Source organism: Melanerpes formicivorus, unplaced genomic scaffold, assembly GCF_026170545.1.
Source record: "Melanerpes formicivorus ecotype bairdi unplaced genomic scaffold, bMelFor1.0.p_v2 SCAF_89, whole genome shotgun sequence".
NCBI lineage: Eukaryota > Metazoa > Chordata > Aves > Piciformes > Picidae > Melanerpes > Melanerpes formicivorus.
In genome coordinates this window covers 201,521-228,416 of record NW_027142441.1, presented here as the reverse complement: position 1 = coordinate 228,416, position 26,896 = coordinate 201,521, and the positions used below count along the sequence as shown (strand labels likewise).

Below are 26,896 nucleotides of genomic sequence, written 5' to 3'. Positions count from 1 at the left end.
ACCTCTGCTACCTGCCAGTGGCCTTTCTGTGGCCACAGTTATTTCCCTGGGTATTGTTTCAGCTCAGCAGCAGCCTTCACTTAAAGCTGTCATTTCTGCTTGCCTGGAGAAGGATACAAAAATGCAGGTCTGCATTTCTGGGCTGCCTCATTACTATTTCCAGTGTCCTAATGAGAGGGTTTTTGTCTGCTCAGGGCCTGGGCTTGCTTTAAGGCAGAGATGCTGTTCTGGCCTGCCCTGAATGTGTGCTCTGCAACATTTGCAACCTATTTCTGACCCAAGGTTTTGCTTTCTTGTAGACTGTGCCAAGAGGCAAAACCTTACTGCTCCAAGCCAAGGTAAGACATTTCCAAGCTGCTGGTTCTGACATGAGTGCACTTCAGAGCTTGTGTTCAGTGCAGTGGGGGGGCAGGGGGAGTGCATGCTAAGTGTTGGTGTCCCTTGATCTCCAGCACTCTCATGTAGCTGTCCATTAATGCATGAGACACAGATTGATGTCATGCAGTTAGGTGTTGCTGGGGCAGTCACAGCACAGAGCCCTCAGCAGAGGCCTCTCCTGGTGTGGGAGAATGTGGCCAAGTTTTTTTCCAACTGAGTTTTGGCTACAGGAAGGTTGAGGACTCTTCACTCCTTGTCTGTTCCAACTGGTTCCTGCCTTGGTCCAGGGCTGGACCAGCCACTTAATGAGGGCCAGGGGCTCACTCTGAGCCCCTCTGCCTTCCCAAAGGGAATAAGGGAGAGGGACTGATGGGGTGGGAGAGAAACTGAGCCAGCTTCAATGCAAATAATATTGATGAAATGAAATGGATACAAAGAGAGAGAGATACAAACCAGTGTGGAACACAGCTGCTGATGGCAATTAGTTGCCATCACCTCTAATGCTGTGGCAGGAGTCCCAGACTGTGCTCCACAGCAGATGAGAACCAAGCAGGAGCTGGATTCTGGAACTGCATTCAGCATCACACAGGCTGGGGATAAAGGCAACATGGACACAGTCCTGCTCAGGCAGCAGCCACTGAAGAAGAGGCCTGGCCCTGGGGATCCCTCAGCTTTGTAAGGAACAAGACATCCATGGGCTGCAATCCCTTGGTGGTCAGTTTAGGGTCACCTGCCCTGTCTGCTCCTCCCCACAGCTGCCACCTCTGACTCCCTGCAGCTGTGGCAGTGCCCTTGGTCTGCAGCCCAGCCCTTGGTGCTCACTCTCCCCAGCATGTTCTCCCTGCTGGCAGCAGCCCCTGGCTGTGCAAACCTGCCCTGAGCTGCAGAAAGTGCTGGCCCTGAGCAGAGGCTGAGCTGGGAAGGGCCAGCAGTGAGCTCTGCTCTAGCTCACACCAGCACAGCCACGTTGGGTACTTTAGGGCTTTTGGACTGTCAGAATTTCCTTGGTGCTGTTGCAAGCATCTTGGGGGCCCAGCAGCATGTTGGGAGCAGGAGCTTTCTGCTCTCTTCACTGGGGTGAACTTTCTGCAGTAATTGTGTGGCTTTGGGTAGTGTGGGGATGTTGCAGCAGGCAGCTGCAACTCGCCTGCAGCTGCACCTGCAGCTCAGCTCTTCCCTTGTGACGTGGCTGTTGGAGTGTGAGTGGGAAAGCTCTCTTCATCCCAATGAGGCTAATCACAGAACACAGACACACAGAGTCTGGCTCGAGGTGAGGAGAAAGTTCTTCACTGAGAGAGTTGTTGGCCATTGGGATGTGCTGCCCAGGGAGGTGGTGGAGTCCCCATCCCTGGAGGTGTTCAAGAGGGGATTGGATGTGGCACTTGGAGCCATGGTTTAGTCATGAGGTCTCTTCCAACCTTGGAAATACTGTGATAGAATGGTAAGGGTTGGAAGGGACCTCAAAAGATCATGGAGTCCACCCCTGTGCCAGAGCAGTGTCACCCAGGGTAGGTCACACAGGGGAGACTCCACAAGCTCTCTGGGCAGCCTGTTGTGGTGTTTTGTCACCCTCACAGTGCAAAATCTTCTCAGTCTCACAGTATCACCAAGGTTGGAAGAGACCTCAAAGATCATCAAGTCCAACCTGGCACCACAGACCTCATGACTAGACCATGGCACCAAGTGCCACATCCAATCCCCTCTTGAACACCTCCAGGGATGGGGACTCCACCACCTCCCTGGGCAGCACATCCCAATGACGAATTACTCTCTCAGTGAAGAACTTTCTCCTCACCTCGACCCTAAACCTCCCCTGGCACAGCTTGAGACTGTGTCCTCTTGTTCTGGTGCTGCTTGCCTGGGAGAAGAGACCAACCCCCACCTGGCCACAACCTCCCTTCAGGGAGTTGGAGAGAGCAAGAAGGTCTCCCCTGAGCCTCCTCTTCTCCAGGCTAAGCAACCCCAGCTCCCTCAGCCTCTCCTCACAGGGCTGTGCTCCAGACCCCTCCCCAGCTTTCTTGCCCTTCTCTGGACACATTCAAGTCTCTCAATGTCCTTCTTGACCTGAGGAGCCCAGAACTGGACACAGGACTCAAGGTGTGGCCTCAGCAGTGCTGAGCACAGGGCACAAGGACTTCCCTGCTCCTGCTGGCCACACTCTTCCTGATGCAGGCCAGGATGCCCTTGGCCTTCTTGGCCCCCTGGGCACACTGCTGGCTCATGTTTAGGTGGCTGTCAATCAGCACCCCCAGGTCCCTCTCTGTTTGGGTGCTCTCAGCCACTCTGCCCCCAGCCTGTAGCTCTGCCTGGGGTTGCTGTGGCCAAAGTGCAGCCCCTGGCACTTGGACTTGTTGAATGCCATCCTGTTGGAGTCCTCTGGCCATCCCACTGGCCATCCCGTTGGCCATCCCGTTCCCCTCCTGTTCCTAACACTTGCTTGCCTTTCTTTCCCCCCCAGGAGGAATTCAGTGGCTATGACTTTGAGAACCGATTGCACGTCCGCATCCACGCAGCCTTAGCCTCTCTGAGGGAGGTGGTTCCGCAGTGACACGCAGGACAGCCACGGTCTCACCCTCTCTCCCACAGTTGCTGCACTTTAAGATGAAGCAGAAGGAGAAAAAAAAGAAACAAAGAGCTGTTGGGAAGACTTGCAGCTTTTCTTCTGAAAAACCACTTGTGCCAGAGACACTTTGCTAGTATGGTCAGAGCTGGTGTGGCTTGGTCAAACCTGACAGCTTTCCCTAGAACTCAATCAGGCAGGAAAGGAGGGGAAGTGACCTTGGGTTTTTAACTCTTCAGGTTTTTCTTTCTTTGTCTTGCTTGGAACTCCCTGGGTGAGCCTAAATAAGCACACATGGTGTCCTTCAAGAGCACTGGCAGGTGGGATTTGTCCCTTCTCAACCAGACCTCGATCTGCAGTGTGCTAAGGGGGGGGAGCATGTCTGCTTTGATGAGAGTCACACAAGACAAGTGATGGCCTGATGGCAGTGAAGTTGGGAATGGTCACAGCACCTTTTGTGTTCAGTTCAAGCAGTAGCCAACACCCAGGAAAACTGTTCAGCCACACACACAAAAAGATGATCTTACTGAACTCCAGTGTCTTATGTCAGCCACTTCATGATGAATGCTGTGTGAGTGTCCCTTGCCATTTTTCAATCATAGCATCAGTCAGGGTTGGAAGGGACCACAAGGATCATCCAGTTCCAACCCCCCTGCCATGGGCAGGGACACCCCACACTAGATCAGCCTGCCCAGAGCCTCATCCAGCCTGGGCTTAAATACCTCCAGGGACAGGGCCTCAACCACCTCCCTGGACAACCCATTCCAGGGCTTCACCACTCTCATGGGGAAGAACTTCCTCCTCCCCTCCAGCCTCAATCTCCCCACCTCCAGCTTCATTCCATTCCCCCTAGTCCTATCACTGCCTGAGATCCTGAGCAGTCCCTCCCCAGCCTTCCTGGAGCCCCCTTCAGATCCTGGAAGGCCACAATGAGGTCAGCTGGGAGCCTTCTCTTCTCCAGCCTGAACAGCCCCAACTCCTTCAGTCTGTCCTCACAGGAGAGGTGCTCCAGCCCTCTGCTCATCCTCCTGGCCCTCCTCATCTCCCAGCCCTGCTCTTTACTTTGTCACTATTTAGGATCTCTGCTTCTGGAACATTCCAGCCCAAAGCTGCTTGTTTGACCTGCAGTCACAGCTCTTATGCCTGCTCTTCATGTTCTGAAGGTTGTGTTAAAATATATAGGCCAGGTACAGGGGTTTGACACAGTTTTCATCCTAGCTGCTGAATCTCCCCAGCAGTGACCTTTAAAGGTGTTCAGAAAACCCAAGCAAAGGGATTGAATTGACTGCAGGAATCAGCAGAGCTCCTTGGGAAGAAGAATTTGCAGGGAGAGGCTCCCATGGGCACTTAGAGAAGTTTGTTGTGCAGGAGGTCAGAGATGGAACTCAGGTGTCCAAAAGCCTCAGCAAGGCAGTTGGTGTAGGAGGCTCAGACATGCTCTGGGGACCTGGCTGGAGAGGGAGGGATTGCTGTGGTGAGGTAGGATGGGTTTGAGCTCACCCTTGCCTCTCAAAGTGAGGACAGGGCACAGCCCAGGTGTCCTTTTTGGTGGCTCTCTCACTTCACTTTGGAAAGAACCTGCGTGGTGTTGCTCTTAGGCTGACCTGACTGCTCCTGGGGAGCCTGCAGAGTCTCTGGGGTGGGGCTGGGTGGGGCTCTTAGCAAACCTGCCTGGAGAAGGCCTTGCTGTGGAGAGGAGATGCTGGCTGGCAGTGCTGAGGGGAGGGATGTGTTAACCTCAGCTGAGTGCTGAAAGCAGGAGGTGACACTGCCTGTGGCAGAGATGCTGTGGCTTCATTGCCTCCATTTCTTCCATCTAAAAACTAACTTCTTTTTTCCCCCCTCCCTGCTCTCTGCTTTTATTGACTGCCTGAACTTGTAGACACGTGACCACAGGCTTACCTGGCACAGGATCACCAGCCCCCCTCAAAACAAGAAGGGATTCTGTCTTGTGAAGTAATTCTAGGGAATCCATTCGTGGGGTTTATTGAGGGGGGCGGGGGGGGAAGCTTTGGTAAATATAAGTAAGTTTTAAATTCAATTTTGATTTCATTTAATTTTTATTTCCTTTTTATTTGCATTTGATCTTTATTCCATTTGATTTGTTTCATTGAATTTTTTTTCTTTTTTCATTTAATTTTTTCTTTTTTTCATTTATTTTCTTTTTGTCTTTTTCATTTAATTTTTTCTCTTTTTAATTTCATTTTTTCACTTCTTTTTTTTTTCATTTTTTTTCATTTAATTTTTCTTTCTTAATTTTTTCTTTTTTCATTTTTTTCTTGTTTAATTTTTTCTTTTTTAATTTAATTTTTTTCATTTATTTTTTTCTTTTTTTCTTTTATTTTTTTATTTAAATTTTATTTTTATTTAATGTTTCTTTTTTATTTAAATTTTTATTTAATTTTTTAAATTTAATTTTTCTTTTTTTATTTAATTTTTCTTTTTTATTTAATTTTTCTTTTTTTATTTATTTTTTCTTTTTTTATTTATTTTTTATTTTTTTATTTAATTTTTTTTATTTAAATTTTTCTTTTTTATTTAATTTTTCTTTTTTTATTAAATTTTTCTTTTTTAATTTAATTTTTCTTTTTTATTTAAATTTTTATTTTTTTCATTTAATTTTTTCTTTAATTTTTTCTTTTTTAATTTAATTTTTTCTTTTTTTAAAATTTTTTCTTTTTTAATTTAATTTTTTTATTTTTTCTTTTTTCATTTTTTCTTTTTTCATTTTTTTTCTTTTTTCTTTTTTTTTCTTTCTTCATTTAATGTTTTTTCTTTTTCATTTAATTTCTTTTTTCATTTAATTTTTTCTTTTTTAATTTAATTTTTTTCTCTTTCCATTTAATTTTTTCTTTCTTTCCATTTAATTTTTTCTTTTCATTTAATTTTTTCTTTCTTTCTTTCCATTTAATTTTAATTTATTAATTTAATTTTTATTTCAATTTTTATTTCAATTATTTTTTTATTTATTTTTCTTTTTAAATTTCATTTTTTCATTTCACTTTTTCTTTTTTCATTTATTTTTTTCATTTAACTTTTTTTCATTTAATTTTTCATTGAACTTTTTCTTTTTTCATTTAGTTTTTCATTTAACTTTTTCTTTTTTCATTTAACTTTTTCATTTAATTTTTTTCATTTAGTTTTTCATTTAACTTTTTCTTTTTTCATTTAAATGTTTTTTCATTATTTTTTCCCCATTCTTACCTTTTCTCATTGTTACCTTCAGTTACTGAATCCAGCTATTGAATTTCATTTCTCCATCCCATGATGACTGCATTCAATGATTGCACTCTGTTAGATTTTTCTGACTACATCCAACTGGGAGATCTGATGATGAAATTTTATCATTGACCTTTATTATGAAATTCAATTATTAACTTCATTAAACTGATTACATTCAATTCATGGAGTCAATTATTGAATGTTACTATTACAGTCAGTTCTTACATGCAATGATTGCATTCAATTATTTCATCAGTTTTGCTCATTTTAAGATGACCAAACCCCAGAAAACCTCCTTAGGTAGTTAGGCCACTCCTGGAATATCCCAAGTGTCTGTGTGCTATTCCAGCCCTGTTGTGCTAAGATGTTGGAAGGCCACAGAGAGCTCAAATCGTTTTAGCATGCCCATGGAATTCCCTCCGTCCTTGGCTGGCTGGGTGCTCATCTGCAGCTTGGTTTGCTCTGCTTTTGTCTGCAGTGTGTCAGCATCTCCTCCTGGTTTGTATTCAGTTAACTCCATATTTTAGCAAAGGACTTTTTGATGAAGCTTAGGGATGGAAATCTGAGCAGAAGGTGAGTTGAGTTCTGTTGCTTTGCACAGCGAAGCAGCCTGGAGGCCCTTGGAAATAGTTACCCCAAAGCCTTATCTTTACTTTTGGTCAGGTTGCCTTAAACAGTTCCTTAGCTCAATCTTTTGGGTTCCCCCCACCTTTCCCCGTGGGATTTTTGTAGAATGTGTTGCCAAAGTTGTAGAGCTTGCCCTCCCCTAACCTTCATGGATTTGCTTTTGAGCTTGCATCCAAAGCAAGGCTGAAGTGGAGGAGGAGAGTCGTGTCCTGTTTGGTGCAGGCCAAACGCGGTGGTGGAGACACTTGAACTTCTCTCTCGAGGTACACACTTCCTGCTATGAAAGGCAATCCTAGAGCAGTGAAACACTTCTGGTGCAGGCCCTGGAGGAGAGACTCTCTACAGAGCAGTTTTATTTTTCTAGGTGTGTTGCAGGTGGCCCTCTGGGGGGGGATATTTGACAGTAATACTGAGTCCTAATTGAGTGTTCAACCTTAATTTGGTGAGTCCAAGTGAGTACTGGCTAGAAAGTGTATTGTATATATGTAGTGACTACTTAGAGTTCAACTAATGATTTCAAACATGGGGTTTAATGTCCTGGAAGTATCCTTCTGTCCTAGCTGACTTTCCATGGTTTTCAAGCAGAGGCACAGTCCCTGTGGGGTGTGAGTAGCTAGAAGTGGTGCACACTGACCAAACCCTCTGCTGACAGCAAACCTGAGCCTGGGCTGCTCAGGACACACAGCACCTGCATGCCTTTTGTGCTGGGCTCCACATACCTGGAGCAGAGCTGGAGTGAATTTCCTGAGGGGCCTGTTCTCAGCAGGCCCAGCAGTGGGGATGGAAGGACACCACACATTCATCTAACAGTTCCACCCTGTGCCAGCTGCAGCTCTTCTGTGCATTTAGCAAACCATCCCCGAACTGCTAGCTGTTTCCATGTTAACTGGGGGTTTTCTTCTCCTTGTAGGAGACTCTCCTACCTTGTAAATGTCAAAATGGTTTCTTTTTAATGTTAGATTGTGCCTGTGATGAGAACATTCAACTGTATTTTGTGTCAGCTGCTGAGGTTTTCTACTTGGGAGCTCGGAGGCATGGTCTAATAGCAATAATGGGATGTGCATCTTGCTAGTGAATGTCTGCAGACTTAGCTCTACTGGGTCAGGTCTCTCTCTTTCTGTTGCTGGTGATGCAGTTTTTAATCTCATTTCCCAGACCTTAGAGTTTTTAGCTGTCACCAGGTGGCATATTTCTCGTGGTGTACTGTAAATGGTTGTTGATTTACAGGACTTGGCACTTTTCTATTTCTGAGGAAAATTAAAAGAACCATGGCCATGAGTTACTGCTCCTCGAGTTTGTCTTTACTTTGAGTTGGTGGCCCCCTGAGCAAGGTGATAACAAGTGCTGGGACAACTTCTGGCATCTCAAGTGGCTATGTAACCAGGTTTTCCAGTCAGCAGTTACCTCACCCTTCGTTCTTCCAGTGTATTGATAGTCTGCTGGTTTAGAGAGTGACTCACGTGTGTCCTCTTGAGAACAGCTCCAGAGTGGACAAGGTGTAAGATGTGTTTCCAAGCCATCAGACTTCCTTGCTCTCTCCAGCTCCAGAGTGGACAAGGTGTAAGATGTGTTTCCAAGCCATCAGGCTTCCTTGTTCTCTCCAGAGTGAACAAGGTGTAAGATGTGTTTCCAAGCCATCAGACTTCCTTGTTCCAAGGTGTAAGATGTGTTTCCAAGCCATCAGGCTTCCTTGTTCTCTCCAGCTCCAGAGTGAACAAGGTGGAAGATGTTTCCAAGGTGTAAGATGTGTTTCCAAGCCATCATACTGCCTTGTTCTCTCCAACTCCAGAGCGAGCAAGGTGTAAGATGTTTCCAAGCCATCAAGCTTCCTTGTTCTCTCCAACTCCAGAGTGAATAAGGTGTAAGATGTTTCCAAGCCATCAGGCTTCCTTGTTCTCTCCAACTCCAGAGTGAATAAGGTGTAAGATGTTTCCAAGCCATCAGGCTTCCTTGTTCTCTCCAGCTCCAGAGTGAACAAGGTGGAAGATGTTTCCAAGCCATCAGGCTTCCTTTTTCTCTCTAACTCCAGAGTGGACAAGGTGTAAGATGTGTTTCCAAGCCATCAGGCTTCCTTGTTCTCTCTAGCTCCAGAGTGAACAAGGTGGAAGATGTTTCCAAGCCATCAGACTTCCTTGCTCTCTCCAGCTCCAGAGTGAATAAGGTGTAAGATGTGTTTCCAAGCCATCAGACTTCCTTGTTCCAAGGTCTAAGATGTGTTTCCAAGCCATCAGACTTCCTTGTTCTCTCCAACTACAGAGTGGACAAGGTGTAAGATGTTTCCAAGCCATCAGGCCTCCTTGTTCTTTCCAGCTCCAGAGTGAACAAGGTGTAAGATGTGTTTCCAAGCCATTAGACTTCCTTGTTCCAAGGTGTAAGATGTGTTTCCAGCCATCAGGCTTCCTTGTTCTCTCCAGCTCCAGAGTGAACAAGGTGGAAGATGTTTCCAAGCCATCAGGCTTCCTTGTTCTCTCCAACTCCATAGTGGACAATATGTAAGATGTTTCCAAGGTGTAAGATGTGTTTCCAAGCCATCAGGCTTCCTTGTTCTCTCCAAATCCAGAGTGGATAAGGTGGAAGATGTTTCCAAGCCCAAAGGGTTCCTTGTTCTCTCCAGCTCCAGAGTGAACAAGGTGGAAGATGTTTCCAAGGTGTAAGATGTTTCCAAGCCATCAGGCTTCCTTGTTCTCTCCTACTCCAGAGTGGACAAGGTGTAAGATGTTTCCAAGCCCTCAGGCTTCCTTGCTCTCCATTACAGAGGCACCCCCCCCTGTATTTGGTGCTTTCCTCCACCTTTGGAAGATGTTTTTATTTTACTCTGAAGCCAGCAATTTCACTTCTCTCTCTGCCTTTGAGTGCTTGTTTCATATTCCCCTTCTGCTTTATTCTGAAGTACAATTGCCCAGATGCTGTATGGAGTTGGTTTTCCCTTGACAACAGTCTGATTCTCCTCCCAACTGGTTGTACTCCTGCTTAGAAGTTGCTCTGTAGCTGTTTGAAGAGAAGCAAGTCTCAGGTTGGAGGAGGAAATTCCTTGCTGTGAGGGTGGTGAGGCACTGGCACAGGTTGCCCAGGCAGGTCATGGATGTCCCTTCCCTGGGGGTGTTCACTGCCAGGCTGGATGAGGCCTTGAGCAGCCTGGTGTAGTGGAAGGTGTCCCTGCCCATGGCAGGGGGTTGGATCTGGATGAGCATTCCATGGCTCTGTGATGACATCAGGGCACTGTGACATTCAGCCCTGCTGGCTGGGTGCGGTGGCTCTGGGAGGCTGGGAGCAGGAGATGGTGAGTACCAGAGGGGATGGAGGAGGAGAGGGGGGAGGAGGACATGTCCTGTAAACTTTGGATGGCTTTAGGGGCTCACTGGGGGGTGCTTTGAGGAGGGCTTTGTGTTTAAAGGAGGGGAATTCAGGAGGTGGGTTGGTACTGACATCATGGTTCCCACGGAGACTGACCTGCTGCTGCCGGCAGGGGCAGTGAGGGTTTGCTCTCTGCAAAGGGTGAAGGCTCCTCTGAGGTAAAGGAGAGCTTGGGAAGGGCTGGAGGGGACCCAGCAGCTGCAGTCACTCTCCTGGCACTGGAGAGTTCACAGTGGGGCAGGATGGAGGCTGAGCCACGGGGCTGTGTGTGTGCAGGTGGGCCAGCAGTAAGGAGCTGGGTGCCAGCAGGAGATGCAGCCCTTACAGACCAGGCTGGTCGTCCCCTACGGCCTCACGGCGCTGCTGGAGGGGGTGAGCAGGGCTGCCGTGGTGAAGCACCCCGAGGACATCGCAGACTTCTTCACCCTCTACTTCCAGGACCTCGCTGCCTTTCGGAGAGGTTTGTTCCTGAGGGCCTCTGCAGGGCTGGGCTCCTGGAGCTGCCCTCCTCCTCCAGCTTACCTTCTGCTTCTGTTTGCAGAGCACCCTGATCTGGACCTCACAGAACTGATTGAACAGTTTGAGCTCGAGTTCATCAGTGGTGAGTTAGCTGCTCCTCCTTCTCTGAAGGTGACCTGGGACATTGGCCCAGCCTGAATGGCTGCAGCTGGCTTTCACTCCTGGGGGGGCTCCCATCTGGGTCTCCTCACAGGCTGTGGGCTATGCAAAGGGCATCTTCACACAGCACTTGCTTCCCAGAGCTGGTCCCCTGGGGTGTTGTGCTTCCTCCTCCTCGAGGACAGCCTGGACGCCCTTGGTCACACATTGCAGTGGGATTTACCACCCCCTGAAGGCAGCAGCTGTACACCTCCCCAGTCCTTGCACACAGATGGGATCTGTTTGGAAGAAGTGGAGTTGTTTCAGTGGGATTCTGATTCAGCAGCTCGGTGCTGGGATGATGTCTTGGGGACTGCTGCTTCTGCTGGGTTTGCACCCTGGCCAGAGCTTGCCAGGGACTGGACCCCCTGGGTGGTTGGTTTCCAGTGCTGAGAGTTTATTAGCCATGCAGTGGACCCCACCAGTGCTCTCCTCTGTTCCACCCCTGATCCAGAAGCCACTTTTCACTCTGTATCTAAAGCTTGGTCAAGTCTTACCCTGCTCTTCACTTGGATTCCTGCCAGTTCCACTGGAGATTCTTGAGGGAGCTAAAACATCACCACCTAGGCATCTAAAATAACCTCTCTGGGTCCCAGCAGTTCTGAGGGGCTGCAGAGGAGCCAAGGTCTTCCAGCTGGCTCCACAGGTTGGAAGGGACCTCTGAGGATCATGCAGTCCAACCCCCTCTGAGGATCATGCAGTCCAACCCCCTCTGAGGATCATGCAGTCCAACCCCTCTGAGCACCATCCAGTCCAACCCCCTCTGAGCACCATCCAGTCCAACCCCCTCTGAGCATCATCCAGTCCATCCCTCCTGCTAGGTTTACTCTTCTACCCCTCAGTGAGCAGCAGATAAGAAGGTGGCCATCAGTGCAGGGTCAAAACATGTTTAAGGCTTCCTGGGTTTGGAGGTGGAACCACAGCTCTGCGTTTTCTTGCCCTTCATTGGTAGGCAAGCAGCAAGCTCAGCCTTAAACTGGGGAGCTGACCTGAAACTGTCAGGGGAGGGTTAGGTTGGAGATGAGGAAAACTTTCCTCACTGCCAGAGTGGTCAGGGCTTGGCAGAGGCTGCCCAGGGAGGTGGTGGAGTCCCCATCCCTGGAGGTGCTCAGGACATGTGTGGGGCCATGGTTCAGTGGCTGTAGTGGGGTTGAAGGTTGGCCTGGATGCTCTCAGGAGGCTTTTCCCCCCCCACCCAGTCCTGATTATCTGAAACGACTCCAGCTCTGCAGCCCAGGAAGCCTCATGGGTGTGCTGGGGAGCAGCTGAAGGCCTTGGTGCTGAGCTGAGTCTGGATTTGCTGTCAGAGGCAGCAGCTGCTGACGTGCTGCCTCGCTGTGCTGGTTGCTTTGCAGAGAACACGAGCCAGGGTCTGGAGGAGCAGAGCTCGGCGCTCTTGGACGCAGCCCTGCCTTGGGAGCCCAAGCAGAGGGACGAGAGCACCGACACCGAGCAAGACCAGCTCCTGCCAGAGCCTGACATCCAGTATAGCTCCAAATGCACTCAGCACCCATCCAGCACCAGTTCCCTTGCAGAGAGCAAATCCCCCCCTGCCTCTGATGGAGCCTGGACCCCCGTGGGAGCGGAGCTGGCCTACGTCCCGGCCGAGCCCGCGGCGCTGGCTGCGCACGTGCTAGGTAACGACAGCCCTTCCTTGTGCTCCATGAGGGACGTGGCCACCAGTGTGCAGACTCTGCCCACAGACTCCCAGCCCTCAGAGGATGAACTCACACCACTAGAAGGTGCTTCTGAAGCTGCTTCTGCTGTCTCAGCAGATGAGTCTTCTGTAGAGGACGTTGGGTCCCAGGCAGGACTTGAATGTCCACCGGGAGAAGGTGCTCATGAAGATGCTTCTCCTGCCCCAGCAGCTAAGGCTTCTGCAGAGTCCTTTAGGTCCCAGACAGGACTTGAATGTCCACTAGGAGAAGGTGCTCATGAAGATGCTTCTTCTGCCCCAGCAGCTAAGGCTTCTGCAGAGCCCTTTAGGTCCCAGGCAGGACTTGAATGTCCACCAGGAGAAGGTGCTCGTGAAGATGCTTCTGCCCCAGCAGCTAAGGCTTCTGCAGAGCCCTTTAGGTCCCAGGCAGGACTTGAATGTCCACCAGGAGAAGGTGCTCATGAAGATCCTTCTCCTGCCCCAGCAGCTAAGGCTTCTGCAGAGTCCTTTAGGTCCCAGGCAGGACTTGAGTGTCCACCAGGAGAAGGTGCTCGTGAAGATGCTTCTGCCCCAGCAGCTAAGGCTTCTGCAGAGGCTGTTAGGTCACAGCCAGGCAGCCAGGCTGATGGCCCCACAAATGATGTCAACCAGGCTTCTGAAGGCCCCTGGTGGGAAGAGCCCTCACCATCACCTGCTCCTAAAGATCCCCTGCAGCCTCTGCCTTCCTGCACCAAAGCTGAGGTTGTCACAGCCGAGGCTGTGTCACAGCACTGCCCTGAGCAGCCAGTTGTGAATGTGGAGCTTCCACCTTACGTAGAGCAGTTTCCCCAGAGAATCCTCATTCCCCTGGCAGACCAAACAGCTTGTCTGCTAGAGACTGAGCAGCCATCCAGGGCAGGCCAGGGCTTAAGTGTCCCCCCCTTAGTGCCCTCTGGTTTAGTGACCCATCCTGAGAGAGTGGAGTCTGCAGCTCACGTGGGACCAGCTGAGCGAGCTTGTGGCTTCTCAGGTAAGAAAGCTTGATTCTCCTCCTCTGCAGGGTCTGCTTCAGCACTCACCTAGGTGGCTTTCCATTGAGCCTGGTGGTGGTGGCCTCTGCTGGCTTGAGCTTGGTGAGATTCTGCAGCTGGGCTTTGTTCAGGTCACGCTCTGGGCATGAGCACTGCTGCTCATCTCTTTCCCGTGGTGATGTGTGCCCAGCTCCTCCCCTGCCCAGCAGAGCTGCCCTGAGTCTCCTGGTACTGCAGAATCTGTCTGTGCCCTGTCCCAGGCCCTGGCAGTGGTGCAGTGGTGAGGGCTCAGCAGAGCACTTTGCAGAGGAGAGCTGAGCCTGAGCAGGGCTGTAGCTAACCTCGGCTCTGCCAAAGGAAGCCAAGGTTCAGGGCAGCTTCAGAAGCACCAGAGCAATGCTCACCCAGAGGAGCCTGCCCTGGGCTCTGCGTGCTTGCCAGCCACACTCCAAAGAGACTCTGCTGCCCCAGCTCCTTCACACTCACTTCAGCAGGCTTGGGGAGGTTGGTTTCAGGAGGCAGCAGACACTGAGTGGCTCCTGACCCCGGCCCTGCTCTTTGTCTTTGTAGCCACAGCGTCCAGAGAAGAGCCACAGGCACATCCTAACGTGTGGACCCTCTACCGCCTAACTGCCTTGAGACAAGGCCAAACACCTTCCCTTCCCTGTGGCCAGGCCCCCCTCAGCCCTGCCGGCGGGGAAGCCCAGCAGCAGGCTGTGCAGCTGGCCGGGGGCAGCGCTCCGGTGTACGTGCTGCAGGAGCCCGGCGCCCCGGGCAGCGCTCCGCCCTTCATCCTGCTGGGCTCCAGCCTGCAGGGCGCGGGGGCCTGGCAGCCCCTGCCCAGCTACGCTGCCTTTGCGCAGCAGGGTGCAGCAGCTCGGGGGAGATTCGCCGCCGTCCCGGTGCCCGTGGCCAGGCCAGCAGAGGAGGAGCTGGACAGGGCCAGCCCCTGCTGCAGCTCTGCGGAACGGACCCCAGCCGAGCGCCGCACCCCGCAAGTCTGCGCCGTGGCTGTGCCCCTGCCTGAGCTGATGGCTGCACAGATGGACCCCCAGGCTGGGGTGAGCACCACAGACACCCCCAGGCTGGGCTGAGCACCACAGACACCCCCAGGCTGGGCTGAGCGCCACAGACACCCCCAGGCTGGGGTGAGCACCACAGACACCCCCAGGCTGGGCTGAGCACCACAGACACCCCTAGGCTGGGGTGAGCACCACAGACACCCCCAGGCTGGGCTGAGCACCACAGACACCCCCAGGCTGGGCTGAGCGCCACAGACACCCCCAGGCTGGGCTGAGCACCACAGACACCCCCAGGCTGCGCTGAGGACCACAGACACCCCCAGGCTGGGCTGAGCACCACAGAGAGGTCCCCAGGCTGGGCTGAGCACCAGGGAGATGGTCCCCAGGCTGGGCTGAGCACCACAGAGAGGTCCCCAGGCTGGGCTGAGCACCAGGGAGATGGTCCCCAGGCTGGGCTGAGCACCACAGAGAGGTCCCCAGGCTGGGGTGAGCACCACAGAGAGGTCCCCAGGCTGGGCTGAGCACCAGGGAGATGGTCCCCAGGCTGGGCTGAGCACCACAGAGAGGTCCCCAGGCTGGGGTGAGCACCACAGACACCCCCAGGCTGGGCTGAGCACTAGAGACACCCAGCCTGGGGTGGGCACACAGCTGTGGCTGCTCCTGCAGAAGGTGAGGGCACTGCCGGCTGGAGCAGCAGCAGCAGACCCTGTGCTCAGAGCTGAGGCCTCAAGAGCTCAGGCTGCCTCCTGCATGGGCCTGGGAGGAGATTGTGGGTTGGGGAAAGATGAATTTCACTTTGCCACCTCAAATGAGGTTGAAGTTCTTGTCACACTAACAGACTTCCTCTGGTCCTCCAAGGACATTGAGGGGATGGAGCAGGGCCAGAGAAGGGTCTGGAGAAGAGGGCTGGGGAGGAGCAGCTGAGGGAGCTGGGGGTGTTGAGTGTGGAGAAGAGGAGGCTGAGGGAGACCTCATTGCCCTCTACAGCTCCCTGAGAGGAGGCTGGAGCCAGGTGGGGGTTGGGCTCTGCTCCCTAGGAACAAGTGGCAGGATGAGAGGAAAAGGCCTTCAGTTGCAGCAGGGCAGGCTCAGGTTGGGCATTACAAGAAACCTCTTCCCTGAAGGAGTTCTCAGACCCTGGCACAGGCTCCTTGGGGAGGTGGCTGAATGCCCATCCCTGGGGGTGTTTCAGAGAGGCAGAGCTGTGGTGCTGAGAGCCATGGCTCAGAACCAGACATGGCAGAGCTAGAGCAGGGTTGGACTCTATCATCTTGAAGGTGTTTCCCACCTGCAGTTCCTCTGTGGCTCTGCTGTTACCCTCTGCAGTCCCCAGTGCTGCTCTTGCAGTGTGGTGTAGCCAAGTCTTTCACATTTACACAGTCTCAGAATGCAGCAGGCTGGAAGGGACCCTCCAAGGGCATCTTGTCCAAGCCCCCTGCACTCAGCAGGGACACCTCCAGCCAGAGCAGGCTGCCCAGGGCCACATCCAGTTTCACCTTGAGTGTCTCCAGGGACAGAGCCTCAAGCACCTCTCTGGGCAGCCTGTGCCAGTGTCCCACACCCCTCACCTTTTACCCCTGAGCTTTCAGCACCTGTGTGACCCTCAGCCTGTGGCAGATTCCCTCCCCTCAGGGTGCAGCCAGGCAGCTCTCAGCAGCCCTTGCTGCAGCCCTGCTGAGCTGAGGGTGTTTCTTCCAACAGGTTGAGAGGAGAGGCTGTGCCTGCAAGAGCAGCTCAGGAATGGACTTCCCCTTGCAATAAAGGAAGTGACTGCAAATGCTGCCAGCACTCAGCAGTGCATTCCTGTGTGGTTTATCCTCTGCCACTAAGCACATCCTGAAGGTTACCTGTGGTGAGTTACCAGCACTGAGACCCAGCTGCTGCAGCTGATCCACTGCAGAGTGACCCAGGCTCTGCACCACGGGGTCTGGTGAGCCCCAGCAGCCCTGACAGGGCCACAGGCACTTCAGTGGGACCAGGCCCAGTCCCCACTGCTGGGGTGGGACTGTAGGCACAGGAGGACTTCCAAACATTCATCTAAGGAAGGAGTTACTCTCACACATGGTTTATCAGGGAGGACCAAGCTGGGCTTATGCTTTGAGAAAGGGCTTACAAAGTCCCCACCCTGATACTGCTGTAGAGGCTTCCCAGCTCCAGCTTGGAAGCTTCCCTTCTTCTTCCCTTTTTATTCCCTTCTTCTTCTCCCCTTCTCCCCTTCTTCTTCTCCCCTTCTCCTTCTCCCCTTCTCCTTCTCCTTTTCCCCTTCTCCTTTTCCCCTTCTCCTTCTCCCCTTCTTCTTCTCCCCTTCTCCTTCTCCCCTTCTTCTTCTCCCCTTCTCCTTCTCCCCTTCTCCTTTTCCCCTTCTCCTTTTCCCCTTCTCCTTCTCCCCTTCTCCCCTTCTCCTTCTCCCCTTCTCCTTCTCCCCTTCTCCTTCTCCCCTTCTCCCCTTCTCCTTCTCCCCTTCTCCTTCTCCCCTTCTCCTTCTCCCCTTCTCCTTCTCCCCTTCTCCTTCTCCCCTTCTCCTTCTCCCCTTCTCCTTCTCCCCTTCTCCTTCTCCCCTTCTCCTTCTCCCCTTCTCCTTCTCCCCTTCTCCTTCTCCCCTTCTCCTTCTCCCCTTCTCCTTCTCCCCTTCTCCTTCTCCCCTTCTCCTTCTCCCCTTCTCCTTCTCCCCTTCTCCTTCTCCCCTTCTCCTTCTCCCCTTCTCCTTCTCCCCTTCTCCTTCTCCCCTTCTCCTTCTCCCCTTCTCCTTCTCCCCTTCTCCTTCTCCCCTTCTCCTTCTCCCCTTCTCCTTCTCCCCTTCTCCTTCTCCTTCCCTTGACCTTGCCAGCCTCCTGCAGGGCTAGGAGAAGGATCACTCAATCTGCTCCTGGGAGCCAGCAGCCACTCAAAACACCAGCAGAAGAGCTGATCTGCTGGAGATGTTTGCTCCTCTGGGTGGCCAGGCAGCAGCTGAAGGCTTTGTTTGTGCTAGCACCGAGGGCTCAGTGCTGTGTGAGCAGCTGCAGCATTGACCCCCACAGCCAGAGTGCAGCCCCCAGAGCTCCACAGGAGCTCAGAGACTTCAGGGAATGCTGGCAAGGGCAGAGGTGAGGCTGAGGAGAATCACAGAGCTGGCAGGGCTGGAAGGGACCTCAAGGCTCAGCCAGTCCCAACCCTCCTGCCATGGGCAGGGACACCTCACACTACAGCAGGTTGCTCACAGCCACCTCCAGCCTGGCTGCAAACACCTCCAGGCAGGAGGCTTCCACCACCTCCCTGGGCAACCTGTGCCAGGCTCTCACCACCCTCATGGCCAACAACTTCTTCCTCACAGCCAATCTCAATCTCCCCACTTCTAGTTTTGCTCCATCCCCCCCAGTCCTATCACTCCCTGACACCCTCAAAAGTCCCTCCCCAGCTGTCTTGGAGCCCCCTGCAGATCCTGGAAGGCCACAATGAGGTCTCCTGGGAGCCTTCTCCTCTCCAGCCTGCACTACCCCAACTCTCTCAGGCTGTCTCCAGAGCAGAGCAGTTCAAGCCCTCTGCTCATCCTTGTGGCCCTTCTCTGGACATGCTCCAGAGCCACTGCAGGTGTTTAGCTTCTCCCTCTGCAGGGCACTGTTAGAGCTGGGCCCTCAGGAGGAGCTGCCACACAGAGGTTTATCATAGAATGGGTTGGAAGGGACCTTAAACATCATCCAGTGCCAGCCCCCTGCCATAGGCAGAGACACTGCCAACCAGCCCAGGCTGCTCAAGGCCTCATCCAGCCTGGCCTTGGACAGCTCCAGGCAGGAGCATCCACAGCCTCCCTGGGCAGCCTGAGCCAGTGTCTCCCCACCCTCACTGCAAACAATTTCTTCCTCCTCTCCAGTCTTTCTCCTCAAGCTTCAGGTTTGCCTTTGTCTGTGCAGGTCCAGCACAGCTGGGGAAGGGTCTGGAGCACAGCCCTGTGAGGAGAGGCTGAGGGAGCTGGGGTTGCTTAGCCTGGAGAAGAGGAGGCTCAGGGGAGACCTTCTTGCTCTCTCCAACTCCCTGAAGGGAGGTTGCAGCCAGGTGGGGGTTGGTCTCTTCTCCCAGGCACCCAGCAGCAGAACAAGAGGACACAGTCTCAAGCTGTGCCAGGGGAGGTTTAGGCTGGAGGTGAGGAGAAAGTTCTTCCCAGCAAGAGAGACTGGCCATTGGGATGTGCTGCCCAGGGAGGTGGTGGAGTCCCCATCCCTGGAGGTGTTCAGGAAGAGCCTGGCTGAGGCACTTGGTGCCATGGTTGAGTTGATCAGGAGGTGTTGGGTGAGAGGTTGGACTTGATGATCTCTGAGCTCTTTTCCCACCTGGTTGGTTCTGTGTTCTCTCTGCTGCCCTGGGCAGTCCCCATGGTGCCCAGAATGCAAGCAGAAAGCACCTCCCTGCCTTAGGCAGGGTTTCAGCAGCCCACCCTGGGGGCCAGAGCTGCGAGGGGGAAGCTCTCCCAGGCCAGTTGTCTCCTCCCCATCCTGCCCAGAGGAGAGGTGAGGGAAGCAGAGCCAGCAGAGCCAGCAGGCAGCTTCTGGAGCAGGCTTGCTGGGAGAGGGGCAGCACTGTCACACACCACTCACTTTAGATGCAAGAAGTTCTGAAGCCTTTATTTAGTAGCAATTAAGTTACTCAATTAACACTAAGCTGCAGGCAGCAGGGACTGGAGGAGGCAGCTGCCCTGGGGGAGTTCTGTGCACAGGTTGAGAGAAGGTTACACTGAGATAGGAGCACCCCAGGGAAAAGGGGCAAAGCAGCTGTGCACAGGAGGCCTCCCCCAGGGGCTGGACCACCTCTGAAATGCAGCAGACCTCCTCCCAGGGGGGGTGCACAGTACACAGGTCCTGTCCCCCCCCACACCTTCCACCAGCTCCTGGGCTGGTGAGGGCCTTGCCTCTTTGCAGCTGTGCTGGGCACCAGAACTTCTAGTGCAGGAGACAGGTTGTTCCCAAAGCTGTCCCCAGAGTGCAGTTCCCATCCCCTCTGGGGCTGCTTCCATGGCTCTGAATTCCTTAACCCAGACAGGGTGGTAGCAAAAGGTGAGAGCAGAACTCAAAACACACTGCACAAAACACTGACTAAAGCCCTCTGGGCCAGGGTCCCAGCCTGGAGAAGGGCAGGAGTGCTCCAGAGGGGGGAACACTCCTGGGGTCTCCCACCTGAGCTCAGTGAGAGGAAAGTCCCTTGCTGAGGAATCCCAGAGCCCTCTCCAGGCGAGGCCAGGCCCCAGCAGAGGCTCTCTGTGCTTCTGGACCTTGCCCAAGTCACAGGCAGCACAACCAACCTGTGTGGCTTGTGCCAAGGTGAGCTGCCAAAGAAAGGCTGGAGGGGGCAGCTGGGGGAGCTCCAGTCCTCCTCCAGCCCTCCCTACTCCAGGGGAGCCAGCAAAGCCTGGGGCAGCTCAACCCATGGGCACTGGCTCTGGCCACCCAGGACAGGCAGCAGCTGTGCCTGTGTCCCCAGCAGCAGCCAGGACAGTGCTTCCCCTCCCTCTGGGCCTGCAGGTCAGGTACCACCAGCTTCACCCTGGAGATGGGCATGGGCTGGGGGGGGAAGATGCCAGGGTTTCAGGAGGGAAGTGAAACAAGGGGGGGAACATTAGAACAGATTTAAGACTTGTTTGTGTCAGTCACAGGCTCCTGATTGCACTTTAATAAATATCAGGCAAGTTAAAGTAGTTCCTGTCCCAGTAGTTGCCAGAATAAAGCCAGTCCTGTGTCCCAGTGTAGGGGTTGGGGCCTTGGTGGAACCACCTGCCAAGAAACACAGAGAGTTAGTGAGGCTGCCCTCCCCCCCCCAGCTCCAGCCAGGTCACAACTGCTTTGCTGCACCTCCAGCACTTCGCTGCTCCAAGCCCTCCCTGCCTGCAGGACCCCTCTTGGCTTCCCTAGGAGCCTGGAATGCTTTGGCCTGAGAGGGACCTAAAAGCTCAGCTAGGTCCAGGCCCCCTGCCAGACATCTCCTGCCAGCCCAGTTTGCTCAAGGCCCCACCCAGACACTTCCAGGCTTGCAGCCTCCCCTTCCCTGGCCAACCTCTCCCCCCCTCCTGGGGAGGAATTGCTTCCTCAGGGGCTGGGCCTTGCCCTCACTGCTGGCAGCAGGCTGGTGTCACCTGAAGCAGTCATGACTATGGCATGAAAAAGGGCAGGTAGAGGCTGACTCCAAAGCAGTTGTGACCAGTCCTGTGGGCATGCAGGAGGAGGAAGAGTTGGTGCAAGGCATGGGAACACCACAAGCACTGCAGTCCTGCAAACAGGAGGAGGTTATCTCCCTGGGCTCTGCATCTCCCCTGGCTCTGCACTGCCCTCAGCTCAGCACAAGTGTGGCAGCCACCCTCAGTGCCTGGAGCCTCAGCCAGGGGCTGCAGGAGGAGCCCTGGTTTGTCCCAGCTGAGCTGCTGCAGGGCACTGCTGGCTCCAGGAGCTGATCTGAACACCCAGAAGCTGAGTCACAGATTGCATTGGGTTGGAAGGGACCCTCCAAGGGCATCTTGTCCAACCCCCTGCTCTCAGCAGGGACACCTCCAGCCAGAGCAGGCTGCCCAGGGCCACAACAAGTCTGAGCTTGAATGTCTGCAGGGATGGAGCTCAGCCACCTCCCTGGGCAGCCTGTGCCAGTGTCTCACCTCTCACTGTGCAGAACTCCCTCCTGGTGTCCAACCTAACTCTGCCCTGCTCCAGCTTCAAACCATTCCCCTCATCCTATCCCCACAGCCCCTTCTGAACAGTCCCTCCCCAGCCTGCCTGGAGCTGCCCTTCAGACACTGAAATGCAGCTCAAGGTCCCCAGGTTCCATCTGCATGCAGTCAGCTGTGAGCTGCTGCTCCTTTTCTCTCTCCTGCCTGCCCTGGGTTACACCTCCAGCTGTACAGGAGGTGAGGAGAAAGCTCCTCCCAGAGAGAGCTGCTGGCCCCTGGGATGTGCTGCCCAGGGAGGTGGTGGAGTCCCCATCCCTGGAGGTGTTCCAGAGGGGACTGGATGTGGCACTTGGAGCCATGGTTGAGTTGTCAGGAGGTGTTGGGTGAGAGGCTGGACTGGATGATCTCTGAGGTCTTCTCCAGCCTTACTGATTCTGTGATCACCTTTTGGGGAGGGGCTAGCTGCCATGTGCCCAGCTGCCCCCCTGGGGTCCCTGCAGCCCTGTCCAACCACCTTGCCACACAGGTTCAGACACAGAATTGTTTAGGCTGGAGAAGACCTTTGAGATCATCCAGTCCAACCACTAACCCAGCACTGCCAAGTCCTCTGCTGAGCCACATCCCTCAGCACCACATCTCTGTGGCTCTGAAACCCCTCCAGGGATGAGGACTCCACCACTGGGCAGCCTGGCAGCCCTCAAGGAGAAGAGCTTCATCCCCCTCCCTCCTCTCCCACCCCTGTTCTGGCAGCCCTGCAGCTTGGGCCCAGTCAACCCTGGGCCTCAGGAGCAGAGGCTCAGTGGCTCTGGGCTCTCTCTGGGGCCCATTTGGTTACTCCCCAGCTTCCTTGTGCCTCCCCCCAGCAACCACCCACTGGAGTGGCCTCATGTGGGCAAGGCAGCCCCCCTGGCACTGCCAGCAGGCCTCAGAGCAGGAACTGGAGCACTTTGGGCCCAGCTCTGACTTGGTTTCAGGGCAGAAGCCCCAAGGGCAGCAGCAGTGCAGTGGCAGGCTGCAGAGCAGGGCAGCCAGCAGCCAGGGCTTGCTTGTGCCAGCTGCACAATGCCCAACTCAGCAGCTCAGCACTTCAGGGCTCTCCTGCTTAAGGATCCAACAGCAGTCCCTCACCCCTGGCCCTTCACAGGGTTCACTGCTCCCTCACCTCCACCCAGCAGGCACCAGCTGGTGCCAAGCCCCTGCTGCAGGTGCCCAGCTCCCCCCCAGGGAACAGCAGCTCCCTCCAGAGCACAAAGCCAAGCTCCTGCTGAGGGCTCTGAGCTTCTCCCATTGAATCCCAGCACCCAACACCTCACCAGGGTGACCTCAGCACCTGCACAGGACAAGCTGCCCCTCCTCCAGTGACCCCCTCCTGCAGTAGGTGATGGGAAGCAGTCAGAACCAAGGCAAGCAGCTGGTGTGGGCAGCTGAGCCATGGCCAGCAAGAGACCACTGCTGTGCCTCACAGCTGACTCAGTCTGCAGGCTCTAGAGCAGCCTCGGCCTCCAGCACACTCTGTCACACTGCTGGGGTGCACTCAAACTCCTTTGTGGCAGCAGCTTTGGAGAGCTGGCCCCCAAGGGAGGAGCTCCCCTGGGACCTCTCCTAGACAAGGGAAGAAGTCTGCTGCCCTCTGGCCAGGAAACTGCAGCAGGACACAGCAGCTTGAGCATACAGCAGAGCAAGCCCTGGGAACGGCCCCAGAGCCTCCCTTCAGCCCCACAGCTGGCCTGGGAACAGCCCCAGAGCTTCCCTTCACATCCAGCCCCACAGCTGGCCTGGGAACAGCCCCAGAGCTTCCCTTCAGCCCCACAGCTGGCCTGGGAACAGCCCCAGAGCTTCCCTTCAGCACATCCAGCCCCACAGCTGGCCTGGGAACAGCCCCAGAGCTTCCCTTCACCACATCCAGCCCCACAGCTGGCCTGGGAACAGCCCCAGAGCTTCCCTTCACCACATCCAGCCCCACAGCTGGCCTGGGAACAGCCCCAGAGCTTCCCTTCACCACATCCAGCCCCACAGCTGGCCTGGCAGCAGCCCCAGAGCTTCCCTTCAGCACATCCAGCCCCACAGCTGGCCTGGCAGCAGCCCCAGAGCTTCCCTTCACCACATCCAGCCCCACAGCTGGTCTGGGAACAGCCCCAGAGCTTCCCTTCAGCACATCCAGCCCCACAGCTGGCCTGGCAGCAGCCCCAGAGCTTCCCTTCACCACATCCAGCCCCACAGCTGGCCTGGCAGCAGCCCCAGAGCTTCCCTTCACCACATCCAGCCCCACAGCTGGCCTGGGAACAGCCCCAGAGCTTCCCTTCACCACATCCAGCCCCACAGCTGGCCTGGGAACAGCCCCAGAGCTTCCCTTCACCACATCCAGCCCCACAGCTGGCCTGGGAACAGCCCCAGAGCTTCCCTTCAGCCCCACAGCTGGCCTGGGAACAGCCCCAGAGCTTCCCTTCACCACATCCAGCCCCACAGCTGGCCTGCAGCAGCCCCAGAGCTGCCCTTTCCCACTGCCCAGAGCACCACTCTCCCTCCACCCTCTCTGCCATCCTTTGGAGGCTGTCCCTCTCTGCCCTCCTCCTAGAGAAATGAGAGCCTGGGAAATCTCTGCCAAGGTTTAGAACCTCCCTGGCAAACAGTTCCCAAAGGATCCCCCAGGTGAGTGCTGAGGGCAGCAGCACCTGCCCTGAGGCAGCTGAGGCAGCTGGTGGATGGTGTCTGCCCCCCAAACCCCGCTGCTCTGAGCAGTGCCCCAGCTGCCAACAGCAGCCTCAGGTCCTTTCAGCTGCACCTTCAGCTGCTTCAGGCACCTGGAAGGACTGAAAGCAGTTGGTGAGAGCTAGCACCACCCTCAGCTGAGGAAAACAAGAGGGAGGTGCAAGGCTCTCGGCACTTCACTTGGCAGCATTAAAGCTGTCATTTCCCACCAGCCTCAGGGCAGAAGAAAGCCAAACACTCCAGGACAGCAGGCAGAGGGAAAAGACAAAGGCAGACGTGTCCAAACCTGGGACTCTGGGCTGCTGAGGGACTTCATTTGAACAGGAAGAGAAAAGAGACAAATGATTGCTGGTTACACACAGGCACTCCAGAGGGGCTGGCCCCAGGTGCCTGGCTGCCCTGCAGAGGTGGAGCTGGCCCCAGGTGCCTGGCTGGCCTGCAGAGGTGGAGCTGGCCTGCAGAGGTGGAGCTGGCCCCACGTGCCTGGCTGGCCTGCAGAGGTGGAGCTGGCCTGCCTCTGGAGGACCCACCAACCCTTCTCCTTCTGTGGGGAGTGATCACTGCACCCTCAAACAGCCTCTGTCTGCTCAAACTTGAGTCACTGGCTCATGTTTACACAGGTCCTGCACTGAGCTTGTGTGTAAGGGCTCCCACCTGACCCCTCTCATCCTACAGTTACAACCCCCCCCACCCCCTGGCAGCTCCCTTCAAGCTCCATTCCCCCTTCTCCCAGCTTTTCTCTGAGCAGAGACAGGGACTTGGCTCTCTGGGTGACCTAAGCCGTTTGCCCAGCTCTGAGGACACCTCAGTAGCAGTGCAGCCAGCACACAGCAGCTGAGCTGAGCTGTCCCAGGCAGCAAGCTCTCCCAGCTCACTGGAGGAAGCATTTCCTCCTCTCTCTGGCCAAGAGTGCAAATCTGAGGCAACTCTCAAGTGGCCACCACCAAGAGTCCCTCCAAGCAGCAGCAGAGGTGAGATCTGCCTTGTGCCAGAGCCCAGAGGTGCTCAGCAAAGACAGCACAGCTGGGACTTGGCTCTGGGTGAGCAAGCAGAGGGGGAAGGGGCTACCATGCCTGATGCTTCACTGGAAGCTCTCTGGAATCACAGAAAGGTTTGGGTTGGAAGGGACCTCAAAGCTCATCCAGCTCCAACCCCCTGCCATGGGCAGGGACACCTCCCTCCAGCCCAGGCTGCTCAAGGCCTCATCCAGCCTGGCCTTGGACACCTCCAGGGAGGAGGCAGCCACAGCCTCCCTGGGCAGCCTGTGCCAGGCTCTCACCACCCTCACTGCAAACAATTTCTTCCTTATCTCCAGTCTGAATCTCCCCTCTCCCATTCCCTCTCACCCTGTCACTCCCAGCCCTTGTCACAAGTCCCTCCCCAGCTCTCCTGCAGCTACTGGAAGGCTGCTCTAAGGTCTCCCTGCAGCCTTCTCCAGGCTGAACGGCTCCAGCTCTCTCAGCCTGTCTCCATAGGGGAAACTCTCCAGCCCTCTGGGGAGCACTGCAGCCTGCAGGGCCCAAGGGTGCAGCAGCAGGCTGTCAGGTGCCCCTCCTGCCCCCCAGAGCCAAGCTCACCAACCTTGTCTTCCAGTCCTCCTCCGACTTGGAGCGGTTCTTGCGAGCCGTCCTTTGCTTTTCCTCTAGCCTCTTCTTCTCCTCACTGGCCAGGTCTGGAGGGAAGGGAAACAGAGAGGAATCAGTGTGCAGGGGCACCAGGGGCACAGGGGCACTGCAACATCTGACCCAGGGCAGCAGGGAGGAAGTAAAGGCTGTGCAATTCCAAAGCCTTCTAAGAGAACAGCAGAGCTCCAGGGTTGGTATGAGTGCAGTGCCAGGCCACAGGGCAACCACAGGGCAGGGCACAGGGCAGGGCACAGGGCAGGGCGGCCATAGGGCAGGGCACAGGGCAGCCACAGGGCGGCCATTGGGCAGGGCACAGGGGAGCCACTGGGCAGCCACAGGGCAGGGCACAGGGCAGCTGCAGGGCAACCACAGGGCAGGGCACAGGGAGGCCACAGGGCAGCCACAGGGCAGCCACAGGGCGGCCACAGGGCGGCCACAGGGCGGCCACAGGGAGGCCACAGGGCGGCCACAGGGCAGCCACAGGGCAGCCACAGGGCGGCCACAGGGCGGCCACAGGGCGGCCACAGGGCAACCACAGGGAGGCCAAAGGGCGGCCACAGGGCAGCCACAGGGCGGCCACAGGGCGGCCACAGGGAGGCCACAGGGCGGCCACAGGGAGGCCACAGGGCGGCCACAGGGCGGCCACAGGGAGGCCACAGGGCAGCCACAGGGAGGCCACAGGGAGGCCACAGGGCAGCCACAGGGCAGCCACAGGGCGGCCACAGGGCGGCCACAGGGCGGCCACAGGGAGGCCACAGGGCAGACAAAGGGTGGCCAGAGAGCAGCCACAGGGCAAACAAAGGGCAGCCACAGGGCGGCCACAGGGTAGCCACAGGGCAGACAAAGGGCGGCCACTGCAACTCCAGCCTCTGCTACATCCATCTTTAGCCATGGCCTGAGGATCCTCACAAGCTGTTCAGGTTAGAGTAAACATGAAATAGAGTAGGAGGGATGAGGCCACACCTCCAGTACTCCAGCTTTGGGCCCTTCACTCCAACAAGGGCATGGAGAGGCTGGAGCAGGTCCAGAGAAGGGCAACCAAGCTGGGGAAGGGTCTGGAGAAGAGGGCTGGGGAGGAGCAGCTGAGGGAGCTGGGGGTGTTGAGTGTGGAGAAGAGGAGGCTGAGGGGAGACTCTGAGAGGAGGCTGCAGTGAAGGGTTCCTTGTCTGGCAGTGTGAGCACAGCCTGCACTGAAGGGTTCTTTGTCTGGCAGTGTGAACACAGCCTGCAGTGAAGGGCTCCTTGCCTGGCAGTGTGAGCACAGCCTGCAGTGAAGGGTTCCTTGTCTGGCAGTGTGAGCACAGCCTGCAGTGAAGGGTTCCTTGTCTGGCAGTGTGAGCACAGCCTGCAGTGAAGGGTTCCTTGTCTGGCAGTGTGAGCACAGCCTGCAGTGAAGGGTTCCTTGTCTGGCAGTGTGAGCACAGCCTGCACTGAAGGGTTCCTTGCCTGG

At 55.0% G+C, this 26,896-nt stretch overlaps 3 protein-coding genes across 7 annotated transcripts in view; 2 read left to right on the top strand and 1 right to left on the bottom strand.

The window, feature by feature from the left end:
• The window catches only part of TTC39C (tetratricopeptide repeat domain 39C), a 66,909-nt gene extending 63,369 nt beyond the window's left edge, over positions 1 to 3,540 (top strand). The window contains exons 13-14 of the mRNA XM_068165466.1: positions 300 to 338; positions 2,837 to 3,540. Coding sequence (XP_068021567.1) covers positions 300 to 338; positions 2,837 to 2,926 — 129 coding nt within the window. The 3' untranslated portion in view covers positions 2,927 to 3,540. The remainder of the gene's footprint in view (positions 1 to 299; positions 339 to 2,836) is intronic.
• Positions 3,541 to 10,252: 6,712 nt separating this feature from the next.
• On the top strand, positions 10,253 to 16,271 carry CABYR (calcium binding tyrosine phosphorylation regulated). The gene is made up of 5 exons (XM_068165478.1): positions 10,253 to 10,601; positions 10,683 to 10,742; positions 12,154 to 13,464; positions 14,036 to 14,526; positions 16,189 to 16,271. The coding sequence occupies exons 1-5, from the start codon at positions 10,454 to 10,456 to the stop codon at positions 16,246 to 16,248; spliced, it is 2,070 nt and encodes a 689-aa protein (XP_068021579.1). The 5' UTR covers positions 10,253 to 10,453; the 3' UTR covers positions 16,249 to 16,271.
• Positions 16,272 to 19,058: 2,787 nt separating this feature from the next.
• Positions 19,059 to 26,896, bottom strand: part of OSBPL1A (oxysterol binding protein like 1A) — a 138,097-nt gene continuing 130,259 nt past the window's right edge. For all 5 annotated transcript variants that reach the window (XM_068165472.1, XM_068165477.1, XM_068165473.1 and 2 more), the window contains 2 exons: positions 25,403 to 25,493; positions 19,059 to 20,228 (listed from right to left, as the gene is read on the bottom strand). In XM_068165472.1, coding sequence (XP_068021573.1) covers positions 20,126 to 20,228; positions 25,403 to 25,493 — 194 coding nt within the window. In that variant the 3' untranslated portion in view covers positions 19,059 to 20,125. The remainder of the gene's footprint in view (positions 20,229 to 25,402; positions 25,494 to 26,896) is intronic.